At 39.5% G+C, this 23,851-nt stretch overlaps 2 protein-coding genes across 3 annotated transcripts in view; both read left to right on the top strand.

Annotated features, from left to right (window-relative positions):
• Window positions 1-14,117, top strand: part of LOC117252865 (septin-2A) — a 37,406-nt gene extending 23,289 nt beyond the window's left edge. Inside the window, exons 8-13 of one of the 2 annotated variants that reach the window (XM_078170608.1) lie at window positions 4,257-4,358; window positions 4,570-4,715; window positions 4,885-4,968; window positions 5,059-5,116; window positions 12,673-12,764; window positions 12,895-13,130. In XM_078170608.1, the coding sequence (XP_078026734.1) occupies window positions 4,257-4,358; window positions 4,570-4,715; window positions 4,885-4,968; window positions 5,059-5,116; window positions 12,673-12,738 (456 nt within the window). In that variant the 3' untranslated portion in view covers window positions 12,739-12,764; window positions 12,895-13,130. Of the gene's footprint in view, window positions 1-4,256; window positions 4,359-4,569; window positions 4,716-4,884; window positions 4,969-5,058; window positions 5,117-12,672 lie in introns of both variants that reach the window. The other variant, XM_033620095.1, reaches the window with a different exon arrangement.
• Window positions 14,118-16,590: 2,473 nt separating this feature from the next.
• The window catches only part of septin5a (septin 5a), a 29,600-nt gene continuing 22,339 nt past the window's right edge, over window positions 16,591-23,851 (top strand). Inside the window, exons 1-2 of the mRNA XM_033620062.2 lie at window positions 16,591-16,737; window positions 16,879-16,892. Of these exons, the coding sequence (XP_033475953.1) occupies window positions 16,692-16,737; window positions 16,879-16,892 (60 nt within the window). The 5' untranslated portion in view covers window positions 16,591-16,691. The remainder of the gene's footprint in view (window positions 16,738-16,878; window positions 16,893-23,851) is intronic.

The raw sequence follows: 23,851 nt of genomic DNA, 5'->3' as shown, positions 1-23,851 counted from the left end.
CGACCTCCACCCTCTCACTTATCATAACTGCCCAGCATGATGGAATATTTCCACAAACAATGCTTCATATTCAGCGTTGTGAGCCAGAAACATAAGGCGATAAATCGCTGGCTTCCTCTTCTAATTAATACCGAGGCAGAGTCTTGTGTGGCATTGTTTGTCTGCTGCCCTGACAGCATTGAGTGGACCTGCACAGCCAACCATAACAACACAGGGAGAGGTGGGGGTCGTGGGGTGGGTGTATTATAGCTGGACAGGATGGTCATAAAATCAAAATGGCTCCCACTGCCAACATCTCCATGCCAATGAAAATACACAGCTTTGAGGAGGAGGAGAGGCCGGTGTAACATACGGGATTAGGGCCTACATTGTGTACAGTTAATCAGCAGGAGACAACAGGGATTTGGAGCAGGCAGTGATTTTGACATCTGATGATCCCTGAAAGGTCTTGATTATAGGTGTCAGGCTGTACTAAGCACATGTTACGGAACAGAATAATTCAGGTAAACAGCCATTTTGCAGCTTTTGGCTTACCACGGTCTGGAAACAGATGATGACAGACAACGGACTTATGTTTGTGTGATGACCAGATACTGTTTCAGAATATTAAATGGTAATTTACATTCATAAATCTGATACACTGCCCTCGATAGTTGATTGGTGGTCTTCCACTTTGGTTTTTCCAGTTTTATTGCATTTTTATCTGAGTTTATCGTCACCTTATCTACTTGTGTGACTGGATTTGTTGTTTGTTTCATTTTTTCCTGCCATTGTGTCATACGTGTTTATTTTCCCACTGAGCGCAGAGTTTCCCAAAATTCTTTATGCTCTGCCCCAACGGAGCGATGTTTATCCAGCCTCCATGTTCGACAGATCTGTAAATCATGCGTGTTTGAGTGAATGAAGGAAAAAGAGGCTCTGCTCCTGAGTCACGCTCTCCTCTGAGTCCTGCAAAGTCTGTTTGTTTTTAGATCTGCCCCACAACAATACCCGAGCCTCACCACACACACACTATCTCACACACACTGTGCGCAGAGCTCACTGAGAAAACAAGCGACAGCCATAACAAGAGCTCAAACAGGAGCTGCGCTCGGTAGGAAAACCTGCACTCACTTCCCAGGCTCCTGGCTGACTGACCACTGTCCTATTATACACTACAGTACATGAAAGTCCCCAAAAAGTCAGGAAAACAACACTTGACATTTTTTGGCTCCTTTACATAAGACTACATTGTGGATTTAAAAATTGTCCTCTCTGGAAAACAAAAGAAAAATGCAGCTTTGATGTTTAGAATAATAAATACTGACATCTGTCCCTGAGGTAGTGGGGAAGAAAGCTCCTTTGTTTCAACTTGTTTCTTCACCGGTTGGCCTGTGAAGAAAGGAGGGTGAGAACTTTGTTTCTGTCTCTGAAACACACACAGACCGTTATTATTTTTCACCTGTCTACTCTTTCTGTCTCACCCCTCTTCTCCTCCATGGGGGGCTTTAATTAAATGTGTTGCTGCAACAACTGGTACTCACTGACACCCTCCTATTAGTCTATAGAGCTCTCTTACTTTCTGTTTATGGGTTAGAGTGGCAGCTGTTATTTTGCCCATATGACTTACAGTTTACAGTGAATACACACGGTTTATATATATATATATATATATATATATATATATATATATATATATATATCAGAAATCTGTGTCATGCTGGGATTAGCTGTTGTTTTTACTGACTTTACATTCAAGTTATATTGTTTTATTTTAGATAAGATAAACTGCAGTACAGGTACCAAAGCGTAGTATGGACGTCTTTGAAAACAGATACTTAAAAGTAAAAAAAAATCCTGTACCTTTGAACTCGTAAGTTATTAATCAAAACACAAGACTTAACACTTAACTCACTGAAGTATTCTGGGCCAAAAAGGGTGCAAGTGCACATACTAAAAAATAGTTTTTTTCAGTAAATGTCAAAATATTGTACATTAAGTATATTGTCATCTACACATTTATGAAGTTTTAATATTGAAGAATAAATTCAATAAACAAAGTCAGGACAAAGTACAGTCATTTTCTTGTTTTGGTTGTCCTGTAAAGTTGGTCAAATGTCACTTATGCCCCTCTGGTTCTCACCCCTATATATACATTATCAGCATATACTACACACAAAATAAAGCATGAAGACAATATTTAATGGTATAAAAACAATGTATACATAAATCCTCAATTTGCGCGAAACATGGCCTTATTCGATGTAAGCTTATACTCTGTACTTACCACACTAAGGCTCAGTTAGCAAAACAAGTATGAGAATGTTGCCCCAGCATGTGATAAATGTCAGCAGTCCCCCTGCAAATCTTGTTAACTCTTTTTGGCTCTGTCCTTCGCTTTGCAAATATTGGGCAGATTGTTTTGCTACCCTGTCGGAAGTTACGGTGGAGCAAATTGAACCTAATGCTCTTTGTGCTTTATTTGGTATTTCTCCCTCATCATCTTCTCCACACAATCCCCAAAAGGATATTATAGCCTTTACAACCCTATTGGCCAGACAGCTAGTATTGATCACCTGGAAATCAACTCTCATACTCTCCGTATGAGGGACATCCTATATTTTATCAGACTGGAAAAGATTGGGCACTTGGCTACTGGTTTATCTAATAAATTTAATGATACTTTTTTTCTTTCTTTTTTGTTTCTTTTCTTTTCAGTAAGTTAAAAGGATTAAGTTCCCCCATAGCAACCTACATATTTGACTGCAAGGGTTGTGTAGCCAGTGTCAGGTGTGTTTGGTACTGCCAGTCTTAACCTGTACTTTTTTTTTTTTTTTTTTTTTTTTTAACTGACTGATGTTTTTGTTTTTTGTTTTGTTTTGTATTTTTTCCTTGTTGGGGTATTTCCAGTTATGTTGTTGACTCTTCACCTTCCTTTAGAAAATGCTATTGTATGACTATAATTGACCGACTACATGTACATTTGTACAATGTGCACCTTTGTTTAACTATGGTCTTTTGAAAAACCCAATAAACAAAGTTTAAAAAATAAATAAGTTTTACAAATGGAGACATTTGTATTAAAAGGTATTTCGAGGGAAAATGGTCCTTAGTGGCAGTAACACTAAGGGTGTTTACCTATGTTAGGTAATTTATTTTTCAAAGTCACCCAAGTGGGCTTACAAGACACTACAAAGGCAACAAAAACAAGAGCAATAATATAATGCTAGGTAAATGGCAAAGATAATACACCTTCATGCATGTCAAACAAAGTCCAATAATGACAAAGCAGATATGAACACAGTCCTGCTCCTTAGACATTACTGCCATAAAACAAAAAGACTATACCTTTAACTCATCAAAAATAAAGCACAGTCCTGCGCTGTTGATACTGAGCTTGGTGAAACACTTTGTCAATAAATGGGAAGTCTACGTTCATCAGACATAGAAAACAAACCAGGACATTAAGGAAAAGCCCAGTGGTGTAGTGGAGGGGATTCTCAGGTATACTGGCTGTACCCACCTCTTATTCTGTCTGTTTACAGTATACCAATCTGTCAGTCAAAAAGCCATTGGAATACAAAGGAGAGTGTTCCTACTTCCTCCTCTGTAACCTAACCATCTACCTAGTAGCAAACCCAGCTTATCAATGACTGCCGCACCACTAGAAAAACCTTTAAGATTGATAGAACAAAAAGTGTGTTTCATTTTCGATCTCTCTCAGATCACACAGGTGACATTTTATTTTCCTTCTGGAATTAAGTGGAAGCGTCTGGTTTCCACTGTCAGGGGTTAGATACTACATCTCAGTCACATCTCAGCTGGGCACACACTGACCTTTGTGCTCTGGTCAGATCAGGTTAAAGGTGACAAATGTACATTAGTGCTTCGGATGATAAATACGCTTAATCAGACTATGTTCTATGTTCTTCTGCTGATCATTTTAAGTTTGTAATTTTTGAATTGTATTGTATTTTTTGGGAAGTCTGTCTTTGGATATGTTGGTTAATCTGTTCCACAGTCAGAAACTGTCACCCTTATAGTGCACTTCACGTGACTCTTTCCTGTTTTCGAATGAGGTGGCTTTCTAGATCATTGGTTTCTGGACAGTTGAGTACAGATTTATAATAGAAAGTCGAGCTGATCCTCTGGAGATCTCTGCAGTGACACCCTCACAGGGTTCAACAGTTGACTTTTCCTTGCACAGTGGGGCATGTCAGGGGGTCATGATGAGGTCAAGACACTGCTGGCTCACCCTGTGTTTCTCTTTTTCCCAGATCCTGGATGAGATCGCTGAGCATGGGATCAGAATTTACCAGCTACCTGACGCCGATTCCGACGAGGACGAGGAGTTCAAGGAGCAGACCAGAGTCCTGAAGGTGAGAAAGGGATACACAGTTGACGTCAGTCAATACAGAACTACGTCAGACACTTCCCTCTGCTGGTTTAGTGATAAATACCTTTCTCCTCCTATTCATCCTAGCTTCCTTTTACTTCATCCTCTCCTCTCTGATACCTTTATTTTCCATATCGCTTATTCTGACTTTGTTTCTCTCTTGGGATCCTCTGACCTTTATCTTCCTATCTCAGGCAAGCATTCCCTTTGCTGTGATTGGCTCCAATCAGCTGATTGAGGTAAAGGGGAAGAAGATCCGTGGTCGTCTCTACCCCTGGGGAGTTGTTGAAGTGGAGAACCCTGAGCACAATGACTTCCTCAAACTACGAACAATGCTTGTGTGAGTTTCCCTGGCAAAAAAAACTGCTTAAGTAATAGGATTTTCTGAAGGGAAGTCTTAAAAACCTTCCTCTTTGAGCTGGCTGTTAAAGTCACTAGAGAAAAAGTTTACAGCAAAGCTCTACTGCCTCCCTGTGTGCAAAGAAAGCATTGTATGTTTGTTGTTGCAGGACACACATGCAGGACCTGCAGGAAGTAACTCAGGATCTGCATTATGAGAACTTCCGCTCAGAGAGGCTGAAGAGAGCGGGCAGGTAAGAAAACAATTTATATCACACAAATAGCAGATGAGCTGCTCTGTTTCAAGCAAGATTTATAAACTAATGTGTTCTGTTTCTCTGCAGGGCTGTGGACGAGGATGTGCTGGATAAAGATCAGATCCTGCTACAGAAAGAGGCAGAGGTAAGAACACACACACAGCTTCCCATCTCATTTTGTGCTAAAATGTGTCTGGTTGTTTAAATGACAGGTGGATATCTGTAAATACAGGTTTATGGACTGCTAAAACAGATAAAGAGTTAGAGTCAACATTAACATATCATAGGCGTGTTTAAAGAGTTGTAATCATTCAAGTAATCAATCATGTAATTATTCTTCCTCTCCTCTCCTCGTCCTGGCTGTGACTTGTTTACTTCTTGATGCTTCCTTATGCTTCCAGGGGCCCAGTGGTTTCAGTTCATTTCAGTACACAGTAAAAATCAACTTAAAGAGAGTTATAGTCCCTGTGAAACTGAAGTTAGAGCGTCTTTAGCTTCTGCACTGTGACATATTTCTCAGTGAAACAGAATATGTAAGCGGTGTTCAGTTATAGGAGGGATTTGAATTGAATCCTTTGCATATGGTTGGACTGTTAAAAAGTGGGTGGGCCTAGATTTTAGTGCAATACAGTGCTAAAGTGGCAAGTGCCGGACTGTTGGCTCCCAACGCATCTCTCTGTTAGATTAGGAGGAGTAAGAGGCACAAGAGAGAGTTAAATGAATGAGACCACCACATTGTTTTGAATGAAGACAAAGACTTTGCCCACTGTTATCGCTTCTTATTTCTCTCCATATTGCTCTGTTAGCTGCTACAACCCACAAACAGTGAAGTGCGCTCTTATATGACCATCGTGGCCAGCAAGTCGCCCGAAGTCTCATTTGATACATTTTGAAAACACTCCTAAATATAGGGAAAGCCATCAGACATTTGAAACTGTTTTACAGGAAGAGAGAAAACAGGGACTTCGATGAAAAAATGCTCTGATACAGATTTCTTTTACATATATTTGCCATATAACAAGAGATGAATAATCACTAACACATTAACACTAACACAATCATTAACAGAGTGTTACTGTATTATAACTGGCAAAATGTATTGTTCATTTCATGGGGACTTTGAATTTTGCTCAACATACTGTACTTGATGTATCACATATGCACACGTCTGCACTGGTTTTTGTTAAAGTAACAGAACTACACAGGAGTAAAGTAGATCTCTGCCATGGAAATTAGTCCAAAGAATTAATGTTTTTATGAGCAAAATCATAATCACTGTAAGATATGACTGCAGGCATGTGTTTTGGCAACTAACTGAATTTTAGGTGGGTATATTACTTGAACCTTTCATCTTTAAAAATTAAACAGTTTGTCTAAATATTTCAAAAGGTGAAATATGGCTGCATGCTTTTAGAAAATTACTGGCATTATAGAAGGTGTAAACACAGAGAGGTTATTTGGCCTAAATATGTAAAACTACCATCAAGATCTTTTAAATCCCGATATCTATGTTTCAGTGTACATATGGGCACGTGAGTGTTGTATTAAGACAGACTTATCCTTTAAAAACACATGATGTTCTGTTTATTTGAACAGTATCCTGAGCACAGTATGTGGTGACGTGTAAATGCAGAGTCACCCCGACGGTGTTGGAAAACTGCCTCGTCATCTTTGTTGTACATAATGCATTATAACATTAACATTATGGCCTTGGTTTTACTAGCTGTCAATTCTTCAGTGTGACGACATGTTAGAAAGATAAAAAAATCTTTATTTCTTATGACACCACTATCTCCCATATGTATTGTTTACATTTTGGGCCATGGAGCCTGAGAGTCACCAGGTAATAACCTGTTTCCTGATTGCTCTTGATTGGCCTGTTTGTGTTGCTGCTGTAACGTACCGTAGTGAGCGGGTGGGGTCCAATCAGAGCTGTTTGTAAACAATGTGCCCAGGCAGGATATGCCATCACTTCCTGCCTGGATGTCCTGGCCCAGTTTTATGGTGGGAATGACCTCAGTAATGTGAGAAGCCCGAAACACAAAGCTGCAGAGACATGGGCTTCATTTGTTTACATGTTTTTAGGATTTTGGGTGGGAGGGAAAGTACTATTGTACTTACGGATGAACTACACATGTAAAGGTTAATTTTACAGATCCCTTGTTGCCTCATAATTTCAGGGAAGGCAATGATAAGTTACTCTTATTTCTTAGAAAAGTTTATGGAAAGAACAATAATAATAATAATAATAATGATAATAATGCAACCTAAAAGAAATGTAATGAAAAACATATGTATACAAATAAGAAAGTACAATCATAATAAACACATTATAAAATTCCAGGAAAAACTTATTTAGATAGGTGAGTTTTTAGTTGTAACGTAAAATAAAATGTAGTTTCATACAAATTACCCCCATATTAATTGGTAGTGTCTTTGCACAATGGGTCAGCTCTCAAATTTGTCTCTCTGTGTAGATTTAAAGTACAGGCAAACATACAAAATTAAAGTTTACAATTAAAAAAAATTAAATTGATCTCTTAATTTTTGCAGTAGTTTAGTTTAAAGAAAACACACCATCAACAACTGCTTAATGTCCTGGCTTTTTCCTAAAAATTCAGTTAATTGAAGTGGCATTTACTATGTGTGCTGTCTCAGAACAATGTATATTTTCCTTAAAATAAGCGCCAAATTACATTTCTTTCCAGGCAATGTTTTAGAAAATTGTTAAGAAACTAAAGGAGCCTTACAAGAGCAGTGTGCATGATTCAGGGGGCAGAAATGGAATATAATAATAACAATAATTATTATGTTTTCATTATATATAATTACGTGAAACTAAGAATCATGTTTTCAGTAGCTTAGAATTAGCTGTTTACATATACAGAGGAAATGGGTTCTGTTGCACCACCATGTTTCTATAGTAGCCCAGAATGGACAAACCAAACAAACACTGGCTTTAGAGAGGGCCTCTTACTTTTTACACTGAAGAGGCAGCTTGAATTTGGTGGCTAAAATGCACCCAAAGGCCACTGTAGGTTACTGCAACCTCACCATTGGATGACCCTAAATCCTACACACTGATCTAGGTCATCTTACCCTATTTTATTCATATTAAACCTCCATTTAATACGAAATAATATATGAAATTGATAAACAATTGAAGTTGTCGTCAAGGTAAGTCACTGGGAATATGCTCTAACGTTTATTGTTAAGCAATCTATCTTTAATCTAAAATTTTGGCTGTCAAAACAGCTGCAAAATGTATGCTGATACTTCAGCCTTTCAGTCTTCAAGAGCAGCCATGTGCACACCACTCCCTCTCGCGCTACGTATGTACATATATATATATACAGTACAGGCCAAAAGTTTGGACACACCTTCTCATTCAATGCGTTTTCTTTATTTTCATGACTATTTACATTGTAGATTCTCATTGAAGGCATCAAAACTATGAATGAACACGTGGAGTTATGTACTTAACAAAAAAAGGTGAAATAACTGAAAACGTGTTTTATATTCTAGTTTCTTCAAAATAGCCACCCTTTGCTCTGATTACTGCTTTGCACACTCTTGGCATTCTCTCGCTGAGCTTCAAGAGGTAGTCACCTGAAATGGTTTTCCAACAGTCTTGAAGGAGTTCCCAGAGGTGTTTAGCACTTGTTGGCCCCTTTGCCTTCACTCTGCGGTCCAGCTCACCCCAAACCATCTGGATTGGGTTCAGGTCCGGTGACTGTGGAGGCCAGGTCATCTGCCGCAGCACTCCATCACTCTCCTTCTTGGTCAAATAGCCCTTACACAGCCTGGAGGTGTGTTTGGGGTCATTGTCCTGTTGAAAAATAAATGATCGTCCAACTAAACGCAAACCGGATGGGATGGCATGTCGCTGCAGGATGCTGTGGTAGCCATGCTGGTTCAGTGTGCCTTCAATTTTGAATAAATCCCCAACAGTGTCACCAGCAAAACACCCCCACACCATCACACCTCCTCCTCCATGCTTCACAGTGGGAACCAGGCATGTGGAATCCATCCAAATCTCTTCTGCTTGTTGCCTCTCCTTAGCAGTGGTTTCCTAGCAGCTATTTGACCATGAAGGCCTGATTGGCGCAGTCTCCTCTTAACAGTTGTTCTAGAGATGGGTCTGCTGCTAGAACTCTGTGTGGCATTCATCTGGTCTCTGATCTGAGCTGCTGTTAACTTGCCATTTCTGAGGCTGGTGACTCGGATGAACTTATCCTCAGAAGCAGAGGTGACTCTTGGTCTTCCTTTCCTGGGTCGGTCCTCATGTGTGCCAGTTTCGTTGTAGCGCTTGATGGTTTTTGCGACTCCACTTGGGGACACATTTAAAGTTTTTGCAATTTTCCGGACTGACTGACCTTCATTTCTTAAAGTAATGATGGCCACTCATTTTTCTTTAGTTAGCTGATTGGTTCTTGCCATAATATGAATTTTAACAGTTGTCCAATAGGGCTGTCGGCTGTGTATTAACCTGACTTCTGCACAACACAACTGATGGTCCCAACCCCATTGATAAAGCAAGAAATTCCACTAATTAACCCTGATAAGGCACACCTGTGAAGTGGAAACCATTTCAGGTGACTACCTCTTGAAGCTCATCGAGAGAATGCCAAGAGTGTGCAAAGTAGTAATCAGAGCAAAGGGTGGCTATTTTGAAGAAACTAGAATATAAAACATGTTTTCAGTTATTTCACCTTTTTTGTTAAGTACATAACTCCACATGTGTTCATTCATAGTTTTGATGCCTTCAGTGAGAATCTACAATGTAAATAGTCATGAAAATAAAGAAAACGCATTGAATGAGAAGGTGTGTCCAAACTTTTGGCCTGTACTGTATATAGTATATATCTATGTACTGTAGTTTCATCAAAAAAAAAAAAAAACATCTCTGAAGATGAATAATTTGAAGTTCTATGCTGATCCACAAGATGGCGATAGATACTAAAGAAACCTAGAGGATGATTAAATGTTCAACACTAATCCATGCTCGTTCTAACTGTATGTTTTATGTCCTCATTATCTAATTTAATAGACCATTAATTTGTTTAGGGGCCCATTGTTACCTTCACATCAACATTTATTACATTTCAACCATTATTCATTTATTGTTTGACAGTGAGTTTATGCTTCATTCATTTTTAAATAGATTATTCATTTGCTATTACAATGTGCTGATGTAAATATAGATTATGCTACGCATTAAAACGTATTGATTTACACTTTAAATAAATGATGACAACCTGTAGCCTCTGTTTAGTTAATTTATGGTAATGTAGCAGGTTATTTATAATGGTAAACAAAATCTCAAGATCAATACGATTTTAAGTGTAAGTTTGTGTCTCTAATTGCAACTTCCTTTCTTAGCTTGTTCATTGTGGTTTGCCTTTAGACGTGGTCGGACGACATGTTATACAACATTACAGCACACTGAACCCTTTAATAACACGAGCATCATATTGGTTTAACCATGACATGTAAATTCAAATTCACCTTAACTGTTTAAGAACTAAACCTTGTTGTTGATACATTTTAGCAGCAGTGAAGGCATCAAGTTGAAACCAGGAATCCTGTCTGCTCTTCAATTTGTCTTAATTTAATCTAGAAAGTGAAACAGCAATAACTTGTTTCTTGATTGCTCTTAAATGGCCTGTTTCTCTCGCTATAGACTGTAACTTCTTTTATAATTTTTCTGTTAAATATTGAATGTTCCTTGAAAAAATTCTATTTATTAAGTTAAATAAACCATTTAAAAAAACAGATTATCTGAAAAAATGCATTGTGCGAAGCTAAAAATTAGGCTGTTTTTCTTAGCTCATGAAACGTTGATGTTTTTGAGACATGGTTTTTACAGAACAGTGAGGTTATGCTAATTAGGCAGATGATAAGACCAGAGTTACTGTTAAGAAAAGACTGATATGTGTCTGCTGTTTTAAGCTTTTGGTTTCACTTGAGGTGTTAACACATTTGGTATTAAAATATCATCACCTTGCACTGGTTATAGACTAAAACCGAAAGACTGAATCAGCAGATATACTTCTGTCTCTTTTTTTTGATGTAACTCTAAGAGGGACACTGCAGATTTTCAACCAGCTATGTATCATAACAGTGTGGGTAGTATGTGTAAATGAACTGTGGTGAACTTCCCTCCATCTTGCTCGCACTCATCTCCCTGCTCATCTCTCAGCTTAAATCAAATGGATGATGCAGTATCTGTGGACATGTTGCTACAGTGTTAGTGTGCACAAAATACAGCGTATCATGACATGATGCACGTCATCCGGAGGCTTTTCGTTGGCTCTAGGGCTGTTGCTCTAACTATGCCATTATTTATGCCTGCCACCACAAACACAAAGAGTATGGAAGCTGATCCCAAGAGTAAGCCGCTTCTCTCACTCACTCTCTATAACACAGACCAAACTGAGATCGAACAGTCAAAATTTAGGACTGCAGAACAAATATGAACCAAAATTCTGTTGCCAGTTTCAGAAACATTTTATTGCAGTGTTTGGCTGGAATACAAGAGTGAATAGGAAGTCGGCACTATACTGTTTCCTGTATTGTAAAAACAGAGGCTAAAAAACTGAGATCAAAGTGTAAAATTAAGCATTAATTGAAATATGAACCAAGATGCCGATCCAGAGTTGCCTATTTCTCATTTGAAATGTTTTTAGAAACATATATTAGCTGTGATTCGAGATTACTTTTTACCAGCCAGACGCCATATTGTTACCTGCAGAAAAATGTCCAATCTGCATTGGAGGTGAGTTCTATTTGTACTAGGAAATCATGATATCCTAGTTCCCAGTCAGAAATCTCAACTGGAATGCCCCCCTTAAGTCAGATTTCTAACTCAGAAAGTCGCCAACCCTGGCCTTAAAATCCAATATGGCTTCTGTCTTAATTGTGTCTTACTAAAACATTCATACACACAGTCCTGTCCAACTTTTATCACTGTTGCTACAGTGTTTGTATGCACAAAATACAGCTTGATGCTTTGGTATCGACTGGTATTGGTAATAGCATCTTGGTTTTTCTCACTTGTACTGGAAAGCGATCACCTTGGGTGTGACGTCATTCCCAGCTCCAACCTCTGACTTCTGAGGTAAATGGAGCAGTGTATGCCACTCAGCAGTGGGAGCATTTATTGGTCCGGTACAGCACAATGCATTCTGGTAGTTGTAGGTTTTCTACCTCTTGAGCAACGCAAATGCCACCGCCCTTTTTCCTCTGTTTTCTCATTTCTCATTCTTTTGTCATGAAGCACAATTTCGAAAGAATTTGCATCTTTCTGCTGCACACACAGCCCAGTTTTATGAAAAGACCATCTTTCCAGCAGGGAAATACTTCTTTAAACACCTTAAATATCAGCAGATCTGGTTACCTAGGTCACCTTCTGTAGAAACATGAAACACTTAACTTGCCTGCAGAGGATTTTTCCCTGGAAACATCTACCCACTACTGAATGTTTACTGAATTGTTTCTGGATTATGTTGCCTAAAACCGGTTCAAGTATATTTCTGATCAGCTACTGACATTGGCAGCACTATATTGAGAAATAAAAGAGGGAAACATTTAGACTGTAATCCGTTGAATATTTTTGAGAGAGAGCAATCTAAGTGAAAAACAAAACTGACACTTATTTATGTGAAAATGGTTAAAAACTCTTTTCCTCTCTGTCTGCAGCTGAGACGTATGCAGCAGATGATTGCTCAGATGCAGGCACAGATGAAGATGAAAGCAGACGAGTGAACGAGCATGAGCAGAAGGGAGACATGGTGATCTCAACCTCCGCAACACACATAGACACACACACACACACACACACACACACACGCAGGCACACACGCAGGTACACATACACCTGGTCCTCCTTTGAATCCATCCCTGCTCTCTGCCATGCCACAGATCCACCAGGAGTCCAGGTATCCAGGATCTCATCATCTTTATCTGCACACCATCACTTCTTCTTCCCTTCAAATATCCATCCATCAGCTGTTCAGGAGCTTCTTGAACTTATTGTCAAGACTTCACTTAAATCCACATATTGTCTTATTACGTGTGTTAGAGTTTGCTTAATTCGACTGGGCAAAATTTTTAAAAACGTGAACACAATAAACATATAATACTGGATCATTATCATAAATCTATCTGTTATTTAGACTTTGATCTTAATTATGACTCCACGGAGCTGCAAGTGACAATGGTACGAAGAGGTTTGCCATCACACTATGATGTTTACAAAATTATATGTATGAGTTATGCATTTTGCTCAAGTCCGAGCTTCAGATGACACCATCCTCCATTTATTCTGCTAACTTAAAAGTTTAAAAAAAAAAAAAAAAAACAGTTTGCTTCTCATGTTTTCTTTTAGCTTATGAATATTTCAGTAGCCCATCATGTTTACCTCTGGATGGTTCAGTGCCTTCAGTCTGATGATGCAAAACTACATATTACTACACTGAAAGGTTAAGTGTGGTTTTAAATGAGGTAAACTGTCCATGCTGAGAATAATGAATGCTCTTGTATCTGGTTTTCCAGTCAACATATTTGTCCTTGATTGTGTTAGGCTACAAACCTTACTTCCAACACTACGAACATAATTTTAGGTGTTTATTTGGCTCATAGGGTGAAAGCTACTATATGCAAGTAATCAAACTAATACTACTTTAGGATTATGTTACAGCTGAATAAAGTGCCATGTTCGTAATACCTTTGCATTTATCATCAAGAGCTGCATGATCTTTATTGTCAGTGTCAAACTACAACTACATACTGAAACAAAATTACACTATAAAGTAACTTAATATGTGTCAGTGATGTCATTTAATATGTGAAATGGTCTGTTTGTGTGTTACATGTGCAGTCTTTTACTATACTGTATTTTGGACTTTCCCATTTAAAAATCCGATTCTTTAATATTTAACTGTTATATGTGTAAACACCCTCCAGCCTTCTGTTTAGCAGTGCCATCTAACTGTCACTGATGTGCTACTGGCATTATTCTGTTTTTTCTGTCTTTTGCTCTTGTATACAGATCTCTCTGTTGAACTCACTAATGTCGGTTAAGACTTGTTTTTAGACATGAACTTTTTTCTATCTGGAATAAAATTTGTTTAGAGGAAAAAAAACTTGTGAATTCTGGGCTCACTTTTGAATGACTAACATGTTTAGTTGTTATTAGTCAACACTGGAGATTCAGTCAGAAAGAAAACAATGTATGTCTCCTCTGACTTTAAAGGGAACCTTCAGTATTGTTTAAACTGGATCCTGTTTCCATGTTTTAAAGGAGACAACAGTTTTTGGAATTGGTCCAGCATGTGGACAGAGCGCAGCAGCGGCGCAGTAAAACAGGTTGTAATGTAATACCTACGAGCAATTGTACCGTCAATATTTGTCAACAAAAAGTGCTTGTTTTGCCATTAACAGGCTCAGATTGCTATTGTAAGTATCTGACAGCATTATGGAAAAGACCCTATAGAGAAATTAGATGTTTTACTTTACCTTTCACTGATCTTTTTGTTAGTGTGATGAAGTCTCACTCAAGGAGAAGTCTCACTCTTAAATCTCAAGAGAGGTGACTTGTTGCTGGAAAGACAATGGTGGAAAGGTTAGTGACAGTTGGAAAGAGGAGAGCTGGGAAGAGTTATTTCTGTTAGAATACAAAAAGCGTAGCTTAATGTTATGTGAAAGATTTTCAATGTCATGGCTGAATATTCAGCTGATTTCAATACTGGAAAAGTCCACAAGATTTCAGAATGAGACTTAGCCTTGAGCAAGACTTGGTTACACACAAGAAACAGACCAGTACAAGGAAAGGCCAAGAAAAACATTAATTTCTTTGTAGGGTCCTTTCTGTAATGATTTTAGACACGTAGAATAACAGTCTGAGCCTGTCAGTGGAAAAAAAAACAAGCACTTTCAATGGACCTAAGTTGACGATGCAAAGTGAGTGGCCTGTAGAGAATACATTGCAGCAGGTCTGCCCCTAAGGTTGCAGCGGTCTCTCTCAATACTGGACCAGTTTCAGAATTAGTAGTCTCCATTTATCACTTCCACACAAAAATGTAGGAAAATAGGGTCGATCCATCCTTACATTTTTATCCGCTTATTCGGGCCGTGGGGGTAGCAGGCCAAGCAAAGCACCCCAGACGTCCCTCTTCCAGCAGAGAACCATGGCCTCTGATTTGGAGATGCTGACTCTCATCCCGATTGCTTCACACTCGGCTGCAAACTACCCCAGTGCATGCTGGAGGTCACAGTGTGATGAAGCCAACAGAACCACATCATCTGCGAAAAGCAGAGACACAATTCTTAGGTCCCCAAACTGGACCCTTTCCTCCCCCCAGCTACGCCTCGAGATACTGTCAAAGAAAATCACAAAGAGTATCGGTGACAAGGGACAACCCTGGCGGAGGCCAACACCCACTGAGAACGTGTTTGACTTTATGTCTAGTAGCGGTTGCACCCCGGTACCCCATAATCCCGCAGTACCCCCCACAGGACTCCCCAAGAGACACAAGTCATAAGCCTTCTCCAAGTCCACAAAATACATGTAGACTGAATGGGCTAACTCCCACAACCCCTCCAGCAGCCTTGCAAGGGTAAAGAGCACTCTTCCATGGCCAAGACGGAATCTGTATTGCTCCTCCTAAATCCGAGTTTCGACAATCAGTTGGAGCCTCCTTTCATAAGCACCCTGGAGTAAACTTTTCCTGGGAGGCTGAGCAGTCTGATACCCCGATAGTTGGAGCACACCCTCCGGACACCGAAAAGGCATGTCAGCCAAGACAGCCCAACCATGTCCAGAGCCTTCAGCATTTCAAGGTGAATCTCACCCACAGCCTGCGCCTTGTGGCTGTGGAGCTTTTTGAGTACCTCAGCGACTTCTGCCAGGGATTTGGGTCCTGGTTGAAAAATCTGAAGTTTCCCTTTGATATGATCCTCGCTGATGTATTTTTTTTATATACTTAACATTCAGAAAATTTGGTTGAATAAGTATTTATAACTTGGTTGTTCACATCGGGGAAACACTTAAGACTGAGTTTGAACTTAAAATTCAGTGAATTAGTTCAAGGAACCTTGTACAAGCCTTAACTTGACTCCAGGCTTTGTCTTAGCAGCTTCAAGTGAGGAGATGTCAAAGATGTTTTTCAGTCTCGTTGAGGAGTTGTGGCCCTATCTCATCAGCAGGCCACAATAAAAACCCTTAAATACTGTGAGCTATGGCAAAAGTCTTTAGGGTGTTATAAAGTAAAATAGAAACAACTGGCAAAGGTAACTTTGAAGCTGGAGAAAGGTAAGTAACTGTTTGTGTCAGATTCTTTTTTTATAGCAGGTGTTGACCTATGATTGTTGGCAAAATAATTGATATTAATGTTATTATTGAGACTTATTTTCAATGATTTATCTTTGAAACAAATAAGCACTGCCAGCTTTTTTGGCTGCTATTTCTTACTTGATACTGTGTCAAATAAACTGATTTTAGTGTTTGGACCCTAACCCCCTCGTGGCATCCCTGTAGGACCCCCTGCTTGTATGAAACTCTGTAGTGTGACTGGCTGAGTGTGTGTGGAGGAGGAGGGGCTTTCATCTGTCAGCTCTGCCCGCCCTCCTGCTGTCTGTCCGGGGTTTGGAGGCGAGGCGAGGGGCCGCTTTCTGTGAGCCGTCGCTTCGGTGAAAATCGAGGGAGGAGAGCGGTCAACATGACGAGCAACATCAGGTACAAAAGCCGGATCCCGGTGAAAACAGGTGAGCTCGGTTTCAGTTTTTCAATCACAGCCAAGTGTTGTATTGAGAATCAATAACTGCTTCATGTTTCTGTTTCCCTGGGCGTCGCTCTGCATCCCTGCACCTGCGCTTCCTCCTCATCCATCCTGTTACGGCCATCAGAGGATAGCATAGAGGTAAGAGACATCATTTTTATCTATTTATTTTCGGGTTTTTTTAGTGATGTTGAGAATGCATTTTCAGTAGATGCGTTTTCAGATTATAGCCTCGCATTGGACGGTGTCCATTGCATCATCATCATCATCAGCAATATTTACGTTTCAGATCGCACATTTTGGCTTTTTTCCCGATGTGCTCGTTTCAGTTCTACAAACGTAAGATGCTCTTAGGGCAGCCATGCCATCACAGGCTGGGCTGTGATCAGCAGACTGACAGGCGATGGGGGGGGGGGGGGGTTAGGTTTCATTTTTAGAAGCATATGTGGAGCAGGCCGGCGTCACAAGAGGCGAGCTGCCAACATGGTACCCAAAAGGCAGCATCCATCCTCTCCATCCTCCCCTCTCCTCACCAGATTTATTAGTTATTACCGTGCATTAAGTCCACCGATGGGCTGACCTAATTGTCAACGTCACATCAGCACGACTTGCGATTACAGTGGCTGCTGCTGGCTGCCTTCGGTGAACCCTTCCCGACCATTGTTCAGCTCAGAAACACAGCTGCCACATGAGCCTGCAGGGGAGGTCGCATCTCTGCTGACCCTGGGCCTTTCTCCTCCTCCCCCTCCTTGTCTTCCTCTTGGCATATAGTGTCTGATGACAGCAGAGGAGTATTTGCACGTGCTGAGTGTGCAGGATGATTCAGCAAACCTGAATGTGAATGGATTTAAAATAGTGTCCATCAACAGCATGATTCATGTGAGTGTGAGACACCAAAAGTCTAGATATCTGAGAAATAAGAGATGAAAAAGAGGAGAATAATTTAGAATTTAGTCATACCAGTAACCTTAAAGCTGAAAATGCCTCAATAGGCATTGTAAATACTCAACAACATAACACCCATGGCATGTTTTATGTCTATACTGCACAACCATTTATTCTACAACAGCTAGTTTATTAGATACACCTAACTAGAAGTAACACAGTCTAATACAACAACCCTGCAATAAATCCTGCATTACTGAAGGCTATAATGTTGCATTAAACTGAGAGGTGATGTTAAGTTAACTCTTGTTTATATCCTCCTGAAACTCTGCGTCCTCCTCCTTGGGTTTACTTGACCTTATACTTCATTCTACTTAACTTAAACCTGTTGTCCTCATCTAGTGTTAGAGCACAATACACTGCTCCATGTAAAATTAAGATGGCAGCCATTTCTGCCAAGTCAGTCTGCAGCCAATCCCGACACAAACGTGGACAAAATTTGATCATACTGTTGAGCAACTTAAGTCATACTTCAGGCAAGAATGACAAAGAATTTTACTTTCAAAACTTCAACAATTAGAGTCCTCAGGGCTGAAATACTTACTGAGTGTTGTTAAATAAAAGGTGATAAACATAGTGGTAAACATGCTCCTGTTCCAACTTTTTTTGGAAAGGGTCTCAGACATCTGATTTACAGTGAGTGTATATTTACAAAAAACAGTTAAGTTTCTCAGTTTGAACATTAGATATCATTCTGAAAGCGCCCAGTAGCTCACCTGGTAGAGCAGGCAACCCATGTACTAAGGATATGTCCTTGCCACAGCAGCCGCGGGTCCTTTGCTGCATGTCATCCCCTCTCTCCCCCTTTCTCTCTGAAGCTGTCCTAACAAATAAAGGCAAAAAGGCAAAAGAAATTCTAAAGAAAACTTGTCTTTGTACTGTATTCAATTGAATATAGGTCAAAAAGGATTTCCACTACTTTCCAGTACTGGTATTATAGACAAACACAGAAGTTATTTTACACAAAAGCATCTGTTGAATGACTGAAATGTAGTGCTATGTTTTGCGGAGAAACTTCTAACAGTTTGGCTGCTACTTCTTGAACAATTATCTCCTCACTCTGTTGTATTAAGCATTTTCTTTGTCATAGAAATGGTTCCCATCTTTATGTTTGTTCAGTATTTAGTCTTCTCTTTGCCATTTGTCCTTCTTACTACTGGCAGATATACTGTAAGCTGGTCAGGTTGTAGACAGATTTGCCCTCTCCCAAAAATTCACAGTTGGACCAAATCCAGTAGTTGAAATGATTGTGATCACATGGTATCACCGCTGCAGCACACACACACACACACACACACACACACACACACACACACACACACGCTTATGAGTGGATTGCTGGAAACCTGGATTAGTATGATTGTTGCAGGGTGATGATGCGCTTACAGATGAGGTGTTTACAGTTTGGGCTGAAGCAGTGAAAATAACCTAAAATTACAATCAAACTGTTATAAATATTCATCCACTGCTGAACAAGCAGTGATTCACTCCTGCTCAGTACTTAGCTTACTACAGTTTTTACACCATGTGAGTTTTGCTTCTTGGCTTTCAGCCGCTCTTCACTCCCACATACTCTACCGCATCTGACCCTGTTGGGCACTTTGAGAAAAATATCTCATATTGTGGATCATCCAGGCTGTGGAGGAGGACTAAAAAAAAACTAGTAGTGCTCAGTGTGACTGACTGAGATTATAACTGCTGGAAGACTCATAACTAATAATCAATCCTAAATCAATATTCTCAGAACAGTCCCCTCCCTTCTCCTCTTCCTCTTTCCACGCCTTACTCCCTTACAACGCTCCGAGCGCTCCCGCCACTTCCTTTGCTGTGATATTACGTTGCCAGGCAACAGTCTTTTTTTAATCTTTTTGCATCACTTCTCTGATACGAAGTGAGCGGACGATACCATCTGACCTACCCACAATCCCGTGCTGTGATTACTCTGTGTGGGTGGGTATTCGCTGAGCATTTTTTCATCACAGATCAGAAACTGAAATCACAATCACAGCTTTATTATTAACAGCTAGAGGAGATGTGTCACCTTGATACAGTGAAGCACACACAGATCAAAAGAAGTATGAGCCACATTCAGAATAATATGGTCAATGGTTAATGTTGTGATGTCACGTTCAGATATTTCCAGGGCAACTACAGTCATTTAAGAAAGAATTCGATTACAGTAGAGCCAGAAATTTCTCCTGTGACTTGAGCCCCAGCAGAACAGATTTTAACACAGCCACCAATACACTTAGTGTTTACTTAATATTTTATATTTTGTGCTTTATTTAGTTATAGTGAGTCAATGTAACTTTTACTGAATAACGGACACTGTAGCCAAAAGTGACAACTATGAGATATGTTTACATAGCAGAGGTGGGTTCATTGTTTTGCAAGTCACAAGTCAACTCCCAAATAATACACTCCTCACCAAATGTAATGTCATTTTAACAACAGAATAATAATAAATTAAATTTATAAAAATCCTGATTTTTTTTTTATTTGTACTGATTTGTTAAAACATTTGTTGGATGATGTTGCTTTGCCATTTATAATTATCAACCTGAACATTTTGCATACTGCAATGTGCTTTATGTTGACCACAGTGTAGTTTTTGTATGCAAACAAAATTATCTTTGGTATTATTTTTTCCAGTTGGTGTTCAGTAAGGTGACGCTAGTTCTTCATAGTTCTGGATGCTGAATGAATGTGTCATTTTTAACTTTTGCTTTTCTGAAATCATTCGTGATTTTCACCTATATGAACAAAATTCACTCAAAAACAAACAAACCCGGGACTGCCTTTGAAAGTCCAAAGTTGCTGATGTAACAGTGTGAGATTTAAGGATACCACTTTCTTATCGGTTTTAGGTCATTTAAGTGGGAATAGACAAGTTTTTTTTACTTATCATTATGAAGTAAATATTTATTGTACAATGTAATGGCTTTAGAATAATGACACTATCTGCGTTAAGACTGGCATCCTTTAAGCCTTGCTTTCACCACGCAAGTCTGTCTGCCACCAGGTATGATCTCCTGGGAAAATGAAAGCTCAATGTACAACACAAACAAGGTGCATCAACCATTTCGCAACCAAAACAGGAAGAGAATAGCGCTATTGTTTCTCCCAGCAGCTATCGGTAGCTATCTCCAGTTACCGAAGAGTATCAATCTTCTTTCCATAACTATCCCCAGTAGCAGAAATGGTGGGCAGTGAAACAACTGAAGAAATCGTGGAAAACAATGTAGTGTGTCCTGTGCTGTTGATAGTTTCTAGGCTCTGAGGAAAACGGAAAGAGATCTGGTTGTCTTTGTGACAGTGGCGCCAACAATAATACCACTTGGAAACACTGATAAGTTTGCTGTTTCCACTCTAATAACAAAAATGTTAAGGTTGCCAGGTTGTGGAAAATTTCTGGGTGATATTTATCCTCACACAGTGAGATACTTTCTCTGTCTTTGTAGCTCTGTTGTTCATCAGATAGACGCGTCAGTTAACCTCTGACCTTCTGGAGAAGTGTGCAGAGCCTCTACACCAAAATCCTTTTATGAACAAGATATTAAAGATATAAAATAAAAAAGACTGTATGGGTTGTTATAAAAAATAAATGTATTATTAACCTCCTGAGACCCTGTGTCTTCATATGAGGACATCACATTTTGGATTTACTTGACCCTGCTGTCCTTCATCATGGACACTTTTTGTGCTATCTAGTGGTAGTAAGAGCACAATACACTAATCCATGTAAAAACATGATGTCAGCCATTTCTGCCAAGTCAGTCTGCAGCCAATCCCGACACAAAAGTGGACAAGGTCCAAATCCTAATTTTACAAAACATTTTATAGCTGAAACTTGTTTATTTATGATTAATGATGTTTGTATCTTAATATGATTTGACCAGTTTTAGCAACAGTAACAAGATAAGACACTGTTAATTAGGAAGTACTCGTCTGAGGACATTGGGACTTTATTATCATTGACAATGTTTAGGTTGTTATCAGGTCCTACTGATCCCAAATAGCTAGGAGAAACTAAAAATGCATACCAAACAAAAGTTCAGGTCTCAGGAGGTTAATATGTTTTATTACAGATGCAGTACTAACTGTTGCTGTTGCCTCAAATAGTGAGAAACCGGTTATTATCACTGACTTATTAACATCTTTAACCGCAGTGGTGACGGCTAATTCGAAAGTGAGACACCCTTCCTTAATGACTTTATCTGTTACTTGACTATTAATGACTCAACAGCCAGAGAGATTATCCTCAAGTAACGAGTTGCAGATTACAAACTCTTTATAAAGCGTGCATTAATGGAAAGTGGTAAAGGTAACTGTGAGGAAACATCACACCTTGTTGTCTCCCCAACTGAGATGTTACGACTGTCACATTACGTACGATGACTCCTCCCTCGAGCACCGAGCAGATGTTGAGTCAGATGCATTTGCATCCGTTCACATGTGTCACTTCACTTTCAGACACACTCCACCCTCCTCTCCCTCGCTCCCTCTCTGTCTATAAACAAACTCCCTCTCGCTGCCACAGATGGGACCCTCACTGGCTCCCAGTGTGGACCAGCTGCAGAGCAGGAATGGGTGTATCTCGGGGGGGTTGGGTGGGGTATTGAAACTGGGATTTGAACCCCCTGTGGCTACGGCTTTTCAGCAGAAAAGAAAAATTGTAAGAGAAGGAGAGAGATGCTGATCCAATAAGTTTTGAACTTCTTCTTCAATGACTATTTAATGAATTAGTTTCCTTTTTTTTCCTGTAAGTAGCTTTAAGGAAAAATTATCTTATTCTGCACCGCCTGACAGCATCACATTTTCTGTATCATCAGGGAGACCGAGGGTCCTTAAAAAGTCTTAAAATGTCTTAAATACACACTAATAAAAGGCCTTAAAAAGTATTCAATTACCTTAAACTGGTATATGGACTTGCATTTGTATAGCACCTTTCTAGTCTTCCCACCTCTAAAAGCGCTTTCACACTACATGCCACAGCAACCCATTCACACACACACACAATCATACACTGGTGGCCAAAACTACAATACAAGATGGCACCTGCCACTTGGATAAACATTCACAGGACAAGGATACTTGAACATGCTCACTGGAGGGTGCCAGGTATTGAACTGCTGATCTTTCGCTTAGCTGACAACCTGCTCTACCTCCCAACATCCGCCCCAGATATTGGATTTCAAATTGGATGGGTCTTGGTGTTTTTTAGTTAGGTCACTGCGAACATTCTTGGGTCTTGGTGTTTTTTAGTTAGGTCACTGCGAACATTTTTGACAGTGACACTACAGGAAAAATCATTTTGAAAAGAAACAAAATTCCGTGGCCTGTATGCGCACAATTCCCCTATTTTTGCCTTTGTAGCCAGTCTGCTTTTTTTTATTTTTATTTTATCTTGGACTGACATCAGTGTGTTTATGTGGAAAGAGTATATTTTCTCTTTTGGTGTGCATTTCCATCACAAGTTTGTTCTTAAATTTGATTTAAGGTGGTCTTAAAAGTCTTAAATTTAGCCTGATTTTGCCTGTAGACACCCTGATCATTGAAGCTATGTGATGTTTACAGAGTGAAATATTCAAACCCAAGACAGCGAGTCTTCACCATAATTTACACTTAAGTTCTGTGGGTAAAAAATGTTTGTGATAATAATAATTCTATTTATATAGCACCTTTCAACGAAGTGCTTTAAAATAAAAACACTAATTAATATAAAACAATGCAAAAAACATATATATTAAACAGGATGAAATAGCATAAAAACTAACAATAAATAATGATAACTGGCCCACTGACAGGTTTCTGCATGCCTAAGATACTTTTTACATGAAGAGCACACACTGGAAATGCAAGAAATACATAAGAATGCACTAAAGCAAGAGTTCATTGATGTAGGATAAAGCAGCTTTTGTCATCTTGTGTGAGTTTCTGCCTCTACAAGTTTTTTTTGGAGTGTTTCCCCTCGGTGACAGTCGTCAGTCTGGTTCTTGTTCAGGTGTTTGAGACGTTTGTGCCCCGCAGTGTGTTCCCTACAGTGTTCACGTGCACATACTTCCATTTTGTCATGCTGCAAACATGTATGCAATGATCCAGCAGAGCGTGAGTGGCGCTTTGTGTCTTATCTTGTACCTGAAGCAGCTCACCTC

The sequence above is a fragment of the Epinephelus lanceolatus genome, chromosome 9, assembly GCF_041903045.1.
Source record: "Epinephelus lanceolatus isolate andai-2023 chromosome 9, ASM4190304v1, whole genome shotgun sequence".
NCBI classification, from domain to species: Eukaryota; Metazoa; Chordata; class Actinopteri; order Perciformes; family Serranidae; genus Epinephelus; species Epinephelus lanceolatus.
The sequence above is the reverse complement of the archived record's forward strand: the minus strand, read 5'-3'. Positions and strand labels throughout refer to the sequence as shown.